Source organism: Gossypium arboreum, chromosome 12 (assembly GCF_025698485.1).
Source record: "Gossypium arboreum isolate Shixiya-1 chromosome 12, ASM2569848v2, whole genome shotgun sequence".
NCBI classification, from domain to species: domain Eukaryota; kingdom Viridiplantae; phylum Streptophyta; class Magnoliopsida; order Malvales; family Malvaceae; genus Gossypium; species Gossypium arboreum.
Genome location: NC_069081.1, coordinates 6,283,646 through 6,293,585, shown reverse-complemented (window position 1 = coordinate 6,293,585; position 9,940 = coordinate 6,283,646). Strand labels below are relative to the sequence as shown.

The 9,940-nt window shown below is 27.1% G+C and overlaps 1 protein-coding gene across 1 annotated transcript; it reads right to left on the bottom strand.

Annotated features, from left to right (window-relative positions):
• Positions 1–2,216: 2,216 nt before the first annotated feature.
• On the bottom strand, positions 2,217–8,985 carry LOC108478609 (uncharacterized). Its single transcript, XM_017781075.2, has 14 exons — positions 8,556–8,985; positions 4,801–4,912; positions 4,544–4,656; positions 4,241–4,363; positions 3,927–4,132; positions 3,783–3,858; positions 3,585–3,671; positions 3,436–3,516; positions 3,153–3,185; positions 2,995–3,048; positions 2,860–2,901; positions 2,702–2,780; positions 2,557–2,627; positions 2,217–2,443 (listed from the first exon to the last, which is right to left on the bottom strand). The coding sequence occupies exons 1-14, from the start codon at positions 8,721–8,723 to the stop codon at positions 2,357–2,359; spliced, it is 1,332 nt and encodes a 443-aa protein (XP_017636564.1). The 5' UTR covers positions 8,724–8,985; the 3' UTR covers positions 2,217–2,356.
• Between the last annotated feature and the right edge of the window lie 955 nt (positions 8,986–9,940).

Below are 9,940 nucleotides of genomic sequence, written 5' to 3'. Positions count from 1 at the left end.
ACCATTGAGCTTTCAATGTTTAGCGTATGGATATATTTGTTTTCGTGCATAGGTATCAAGTATATTTTAATTTGGTTGTGAAGTACAGCACCATCCAAAGATTGTTCCTTGGCTCAACTCAATGTTTGTAATGTTATTTTGAAGTTGAATTGCCATTGGCATGTACCAAATTCTTAGAGACCAAATGAGCCTTAGATATAGTTTTGGTTAGTATATGATGGTCATGCGATTTTTTATGTTTAGGACATTTATGTATACAATGGCATATGTTGAACTTTGGATGCTTGTTTAGTGGAAGTGTATGTTTGTGATGTATGCTAAGTTACCTACTTAACCATGTTATGGTATAATGAACTAGATGCCATGATTATATATATTTTAAATGTCTTCGTGTATGTTAACATCTTGTTTTTAGTTAGGCTTATGCTGAGAACCATTTTGCATGACTCATTGAACCAAATGGCATGTTTTAGGGGTTACATAGCAAATGATGTCACGAGCTCCAAATCCCAACATCGCAATTTCTTTTTCTCAACGCTGCAACATTACACTCTTCATGTCATGATATTGTCAAACAGTCATTAACGCCGTGACTTTCCTTATTTGAATGTTGCGACTTCACTTATTGTTATGATTAAGCCATTAAAGGACCATTCAATGTTGAACATGTAGGAAGTGGATATTTAATTCTTTAATTTGGATTAATTTCATTTTAGGTCCTTTCATATTTTACATGGTTATGATTAAGTCCTTACTTCATTTAAATAACTTTATTGTAATATCTTATTTTATTGACATGTTTATATTTAAGTCATTTTTCTATTATTTATTTTAGTTTTAATTTTAACCTTTTATTTTTATTTTAAATTTAAGATAGCTTTAGTTCTAATTTTTGAATTTTAATTGTGATATTAATATATTATATTTTAAGATAATTAGATTTTTAATTTTAATCCTTATTTTGGATTTTATATTTAATGCTATTTCAATTTTTAATTTGAAAAATACTATATTTGTAGTATAATTTCGTTAATTTAATAATATAGTTGACATATTTAATACTTTTTTTAAATTATACCAAATGACTCATTTTCTATATTTTTTTATATATCTCAATTTATTTAAATTTCTTACCATTTTTAAAAATATATCATTATAATTTAACTGTTTAAAATATAATAGTTAAAATAAATAAATTCTGAATATTATAAACTTATCATAGTTGCACCTTAATTTATTAAGTATGCTACTTTTCCATTAATTTATTTATTAATTTTAATATTTAAATAATATATTTTTATTTATCCTTAAAAATTATAGTTTAAAGTTGAAAATTCAAAAATAAAACATAATATAATATTTATCATAAAGGTAAATAATATTTAATTAAAACAAAGTTAAATAATATTTATCATAATATTTAAATTAAAATTTAAAAATAAAAATATTTTAAGCTTTATTTTTAAAATTAAAGATTATTTAAAGCTTTATTATAACAATTTTATCTTTCAAATTTCCTTCATTTTAATTAAATCATAAATTATATTCATAATTTTTAAAAAAATTAAATATTGTTTCATCAATAATTTTATTTAATATATTGTAATTTAAATAATAAATTTTTATAAAACACATGAGTAATCAAGACATCGCATACAGGATAAAAACTAATTATATATAATTATTTCTTTATTTACTATCATTTAATTCATAAATTTTAAATTTTAAAAAAATTATAATAAATTTTATTTTAATCTAAAATTCAAAATTAAATAAATTAATTGTAAGTTAATCTAACATATTTTAATTAAAATAAAATAATAAAGATTATATATTTAAAGTTTTTTGTTTTTAAGTTTAAAAGACAACTTTGTTAATTTTAAAATTTTAGACAGGAAATTGAACTTATTGTTCACTTTTAATAGTATTACATTGATACCCCTACTTCAATAGGGGCATGTTATTGAATTTGAAATTGTATTTTATAATAAATTTGGGAAATTTTTAAAAATACCAATAATATATAAACATAAAAAATATTAAAATAAATATAACAATAAATAAATAAAAATAAATATGTTAAAATCTACTGAAAGTTTATCAAATATATATAGTACATGAAATGCAATTATGATGAAAAAATCATATAACAAATATAATTATTTGTGTATGCAATATGTGATAAAATGGTGTTATATAAATAATAACGATAGGGGTTTGTGAAAATTAAATCGAATCAAATCAAAATTTTATGTATAATACTGCACAAAATTAAAATTCTATCTCTTATATTAAAATTTAGGGATGATAAATTATATGGATGATATTTAGTTGAATCAAGCTCTCTTAATCCTAACTAAACTTGGACGCAATTACTATTGTGTTTGTCAGTGTCGGCTGAAACATGACTCCCCATCCTCAAACTTTGGATGAAGGCAATCATCTGTTAAAAAAAAAGTACATAAATTTAGGTAGCAACAGATAATGAATTGATGAAGTTATCATCAACAAAGGCTATTTTTTTGAAGAAAGGAGGGAATAGTGGATATCCATTACCAATGTGATGGCGATGCACATAATACTAAACCCAGGAAATTGAAATGGTGCCTCTTCAGACAAGAACAATGCTGGATGAAGAGAAATTGGTCAATGAAAGCTATATTTAAGGGAACAAAATTAATGACCTTGTCTTAACACACACCTGTAAGAGGACTAAAAATTAATGGAGCTATGATGTTGGCCAAAGAACTTACGGCTGAGATGCATCCTTGACCTTTCCCCTGATATGTTATTAATGTCCAAATGAACTCAGAGGATTGAAATAGCAGTGAAGTGAAGAATCAATTTGCTACAACTTACCTGTTCTCCGGGGCCAAATTGTTTTGATGCGATACTACGTAACTGTTTACAATACATAATCAAACAAACATATACTCTTTAAGCTAATACAAAAAAACTAAAGCTGGCAGTGACATATACAAGTGAAGGACTTACAGATGGTGGTGCAAAGACCATCACAATAGACAATGTTGTTGCTGCATATGGAACCTGCAGTTAGATATCAGGTCATTTGAGCTTGAAAGGAGGTGTAAATACTGAGTCTAGTAGTATAAAAGAATACTGAAACCATCAATTTCGGTGAAAAATGTTACCCAAGCTGACCAGGCTACGCTGTAAAGAATGGCCTGCATGCACACCAAGTGAAAATTCATTAGTAGACCATCTTTTACTTGTACTCCAGTGTGAGCGTCAAATGTGGATATGTATCCGATTAGGTATATTCAATTTTGGAGGATTATATCGTAATACCCAATGTCAACAAAAATGTAGAGTTTGAGCAACACTGGTTTTCCAAACACATCAAGTCACAATAACATCATCAGCTTACAAGGATACGCGAATAAAGGTTGAACAAGGTGAGTATACAACTCTTACATTTATACAAGTGACTAAGAGTCCTACTGAAAGCAACCTTCTATCTCCTATTGAAGATACCAGTCGGGGCATGAGGAACAACTGCAAATTCAGAAGCATATGAGAAAATGATTCATTAACAACAATATTATAATACCATGTACATTTACCTGAGAAATGGTTGATGCAATTCCATCAATTAGCATCAGATCAGCAAACTGATTCTTGTTAAAGTGGAAACGAGCCTTTAAATAGTACTGTACGGTAGAAAATTTTATCAGACAGCTGTAATTGTAAGAGTCTTAAATTGTTTGAACATCATATGGCGAAGGTCATAGTTACACACTTGAAAAGGAAGTCATACATACCATTGAAGAAGATATCATCCCACCCTCCGCAAGACTAGCGAAGAATGCTGCAACTGCAGCTTGGGAAAATGATGGACTGAAATTACAACTTTATTAGCCATTTCATACAATATACACCATCAAAATATGAATCACAAGTATTACCTGCTCTTTAGCAAGCAAATAACATCCCCCAGTGATGGAATTTTCTTGAATACTGGCATCTTTCCAGGTGCATTTCCATCCTTTTGAATGATATCTTCCCCTTCTTTCAACATTGGTTGTATCATACTATCAACTTGATCAGGTCTACTTTCCTCAAGGAATATTCTCATGTACACTAGAGCAAGCGTTGATACAAATGTAGCAACCTGAAAGGATTGAAAAAGAGAAAAAAAAAAACAAATGTAAAAAAAGATTGAGATGCAACAATGAGCAAGGTAGCGTGTAAGAGGTTGTAAAGATGGTGAAGGAAGAACCTGAAATGTTGAAGCAGTGGAAAGGAAACGAGCTGCTAAGGTTGCGCACACAAATGCACCAGAGCTTACTCCTGACAGAATTCCAAATGCAGATGCTCGTTCGCTATCTGATATATTGTCTGCCTACAAACAAAAGATACCACAACTTCAGCATCAATTAAAAGTTTAAATCTATTAATCTCCAAACGTAATGCTAAAATTATGTCAAGTAGACTTAAAGCTGAATATGTGATATGTGTTCTCATACTACATATCAATGACAGGAGAGAGATAAAAGAAGTAACAATGAGGGTTGAAGGTTACCAAATAAGAAAGAGATAGGCAGTTGATGCTGCCTTCAGAGACCATGGCAGTCAGAGTCCTGACTGCATAATAGGCGTAATAGTAATTGGTTGTTCTGCTGCATGCCAATACAGCTGCAAAAAAGCATCTGTCAAATCAACTTAATTTCCATGTTAAAGAGCAGGTAATTAGAACCTAAAATCAAAACTTTTCAACAATAAGCCAATTAGATGCAAAGAAGGAAGGAACAGAAATGAAAAGAAGCTTTGGAAGCATACCAAGGGGGATAATTGATAATGTCATAGGCAATGTGAGTAGTGCTTTTCTCCCATACTCATCCGATAGATTTCCTATAAGTGGAATCATCAATGCCGTCCCTACTCCTATCATCTGCATCATTATCCATTTAAGTAAATCAATGCCACCGATCAATTAATTAATTCAATTGTATTTTACTGAGGTTGGAAATGGATGATAATGTGTGGGATTTTTTAATACATCCCAAAGCTTATATTATTTTCAATTTCTATCATATAAATTTTTAAGTATTTAAATTTTCTTCTAATTTTCAAATTCAAATCGGTTCAAATCCGTAATTGAATTTGGTTTATGTCGCATATTTATATCATTTTCTTTACATCCTTGAAATAAGATGACATGGAAATTGATATATAATAAACAACATACAATATATTTAATTAAGTAATTAAATATTATTTAGGATGGAAACTAATTTTGGTATAAATTAAAAAATAAGTATATATCAAAATTTTTTAAGACAATATCAAAATTTTTTAAGACAATACAAATTCTTTTTAATGATTTACCAAAACATTTGAGGATTTTAAAAAACAATTAAGTAGCTATCAAAATTTTAAGATTATATCAAAATTTCTAAAATTTACTCATATTTCTAAGGCTTTACCACAATTTCTAAAGATTTCCTTGATATCTTAGACTCGATAAACCCAAATGTTGAGTTTATCAAATCTAAATAGAAATTTAAATCAATAGAAATTTTGCTATGTACTAAATTTTAAATTTATACCAAAATTAGCTTCAAGTCCTAAATAATATTTAATTGTGAATTAAATATATTTATTTTGTTTTTAAATCTTAATTTTATGTCATCTTATTTTTACTTTTACGGTGTTAAGATGAATCTATTATCAATTTGGACACAAAAGGAACTTGAATACTAATTTAAAAATATGGAACAAAATTCAAATATTTAAAAATATAATTTTATTTTATTTTTCCGTTAACAAACGGGAGATTATATAGGAAGCTCAGCTTTAGCGCGTAGAATTTCGGTTGTAACCTTTTAATATAATGATTTATTTTTTATCTCTTAATTTTTTAAACTTTTAAACTTATATTTTATCAAATCAATCTAAAATAAATGAAAAATTAATATTTTTTAACTTTTTGATGTTGCATATACACGAATTGTCATGCGAATGACACGTCAATATTTAATTATTTTTTAAAATTATAAAAATTTAATTAATTATTGATGTGTCACCTACAAAGCAATCCATATGTATGCCACGTCGTAAAGTTAACAAATGTTAATTTTTTCATCTATTTTGATATGATTTGACAAAAAACACAAATTTAAAAAATTTAAAAGAAAACAAAAAAAATTTAAATTTATGACTAAAATGACTTCTTTAATAAAGTTAGAGGGCCAAAATAATAGTTATGCCTAATTTTTTTGGCACCGTCTTACGAACTCTGCAGCCATGAAACTTCGTTTGAAAAAGTTAAAAAGTGCAAGGGACAAAGATGACCGTGTTTGTCGGCACTGCATAGGAAGTTGCTTCCCTCTCATAGTTAGGTTTTGCCTTCTTTCCTAAATGTCACTATGTCACGCCATTGCGATGCATGCCTTCTACATTTTGAATTAGGTTAAAATTGTCATCAGTCATGTATTTTTTTTAAATTTTAATTTTTAATTTTTATATTTTAAAATTTAGGTTGACTTGATAATTTAATTAAATTTTTTATTAAATTATTAATGTGATATTTTAAAATAAAAATACTCCTTTAATAGTGATATAATTAAAAATAATAATATATAATAATAAAAATAAATTTAATATAATAATTTTAACAAATATTAACAATTAACCTAAAATTTTAAAATCTAAAAATAAAGAATTGAAGAAGTAAAAATAAAAAGTAGAGCTAATTATCCAAACCCATCCCATGCATTGCTTGGAAGGGACAACTTTAGCATTAAATTCCATGAAAATATCACTCAAGAAAAGGCACCCTACATTACCACCACTTAGGTAATTAAGGTAGTGATCCATATGGTGAGTCAACTAAAGAAAAAGGTCCCTAGGTGTACAATTTCCCTACCTTGTCATAAATTAACTTTGAAGATATTGAAATTTCAATTTTAGTTTCACCAACTAAGGTCAAACAAATGTATGTATAATTTCCTTTTATATTTATACCTTATCTTATTTTTCCTTTAAAATTTAGTTATTTAAAAATTGCTAATATATTTTAAAAGAAAAAGAAAAAGCTAACATTGTAACTTGTGTATTCAGGGTTCACCAAATATATTTTTATATTTAATTAAAATTAAAACTTTCATGAATAATAAAAGAATAAATACTTGTTTTTCTATTTTTATTTTTTAAGATATCTAACTAAACGAGTCCAATAACTAATTCTCCGTATTTTGTAGGCACATTAAGAGGATAGGTGTTGGTCATAAATTTTAAAACTCCTCCATACTCAGAATGAGAATTGAACTCTCATCCATTAATTAAAGTAGGAAAGATCCTTACCATCCCGTGATTTACTTACTACTAATTTAAAAGCTTTGTTTATATGTATTAACCTATTACATAGTGGGTTTGACGTTAATGTATATTAATTACTAGATTTTCCATTTTTCCAATTTATCAATCTTTTGAAAATAATAGTAGATGAAAATGAGATATGCAAGCAAAGACTTTTTTCCTCATTTAAACTTTTAAAATCATTATTAGAATTTGATAATATTCACAACATAGGTGTTTTATATATATATATATATATATATTTATACTTTGTACCAAATATAATGTATATAAAATAAATATGTCATTTGAAATTTTTATCTAATATTTTTATTAAAAATCTATCTTAAAAAAAGCCTTCCAACTTTATTTTAATATATTTCATACATTTATATTTTAATATATACAAGTTATTATCTCCGATAATTGTATATATTAATATTATTGTTAATTGAGTTGTTGTCACAAGTCAACTCGATGCTAACTCATAATTGTTGATAAATAATTGTTGATAAATAATTACATTGCATTTAATATTGTTTATTTGATGTATTTATATGTTTAAATTTTGTTTTACTCACAATTTAATCTATTTTTTTATTTTAATATCATACATATTTCATGTGTTATTATGATTAATTAGTTTCAAACATTAAGTTTCATTATATACTGTATGTTATTTTTAAACACACATCTATGTTTTAAATCCGTAGTTTCTACATGCGTATGCTTGTGATAGGATTTTCAGTATTAATAAGGTTCGAACCTTATGTTTCATTATTTATTATATGTTATTTTTAAACACATATTTAAATTCAAAATTTTTATTTCCACGTGAATATACATATATATGACGGAATTTCTAGTAGATAAAAGGGTTTTGTTTCAATACCCACAGTTTAGTATTTTTTTAAAAAAAAAATTTAAAAGAGGAAGTTACCTAGTAAATATGTAATATAGTGTAGTAATGGATGCTTGCAAAAGTGGATGATTTTTCTACAAACGAAATACTAAAAAAAAAAAAAAAAAAAAGGTTTGAGGATTTTGATTTTGAAGGAACATGTTGTGGCTTTGCAGGGATTCCAATACCAAAACCAAACCAACAAAGCTAGTGGTGGGATTGTGTTAAGAACATAGGACCATGAACCTGTTATTATTATTTTCCTATACAAGCTTTTAGGGGTTGCAATTTTGTTAAGAAGAAGAAGAAGAAGAAGAAGAAGAAGAGAACGTACAGCTTGTTGGAAAGCAGATAGGTAAATGGCGAGGGAGCATTCATCGGTAGCAGGGCAAAGTGCGAACATGGTAACATCCGTGATGCCCGGTATCACTATGAAGTTTCCCATTCCTGACAGGAATACCGTCACCATTAAATGTCTTAACCCCCTTACCTTCTTCTCCATCTCTCTCTTGTTTTTCCTCTCCAATCACTATTACTATCGACTCTCCATAACCAACCACTTTCCCTATCATAAACTGTTTGTAAATAAGAAGGAGAATCAGCTTAATTTCTCACTAGATTTTCCTTTTTCTGAGGAGGACAAATGAATAAAAGGAAAGGACACCGCATGATGCTTCCTCTCTAATTAAACTACCTTCTTTCATCTCCCTTTTATTATTGTACTTATAGAGTAATATTAAAATGATGTTTATACGAACCAAAATAAGAGGATGGACACATGCACAAGCCCTAAGACCGAAAGCTCATTTCAGTTTACTTTTTACATTTTTATTTATTTTATTTTTTACTATTTTGGTCAAACTAAATTTCTTGATTTTCTAAATTTTCTTAGCCTTTAGAATCAAATAAAAACTATGCATGACAACCTTGAGAGATACTGAATCAGTTTACTTTATGTTCTTCTCCAAACATGCCCTATTCTTTCAAATTGTTTCCTTCTTCCTTATTCCCTATTTTCTTACTAGTTAATACAACTACTTATTGAATCTTGGGGAGCACATAAATATTTGAAATATTTTTAAAGACAATGATATTCACGCTTCAAAACCAATTCTAAATTTCTAAAATTTTAATTTCTAACTTATTGAATTTATATTTAGTGTTCATGATTACTCTTTATAATAATGTTATTTTTAAAATTTGTAATTATTTTTTTTTGTTTATGTGATAAAAAAGGTAAAGGTAGCTGCGCACGTTCTAATTCTTGTTACTTTTTTTTCATCTAATTTTTGTCCTTTGGGGTTTCCAATTCTAGACCAATATTTAATGGGGGATGGTTATGTTTGGATTTACTGTAATTTAATATGTTTCGTCTGCCATTTATATTTCTCTGAATTTGTAGCTTTGAGTAAATTAAATGTGCCGAAAGTGATGCTATACCTTTTCGGGTATGAATATTTGATTTCACTTCAAATGGTCTTGGAAATTGACCAACAAATGTAAAATTAGACTACATTCTGGGTTGTTTATCTAGAAACATAATAATTTAATTTCAGATGAATTGGGAATAAATTATATTATAATGGTACTAAAATTTTAGGGTAAATTATATTATTAATCACTTCATTATTAGTGTGTTTCTCTTTTGTTCACTAAATTATAGAAATTTTCAATTTCATCATTATTATTTTAGATCTTTTTGTTTTAATCGCTCTTCAT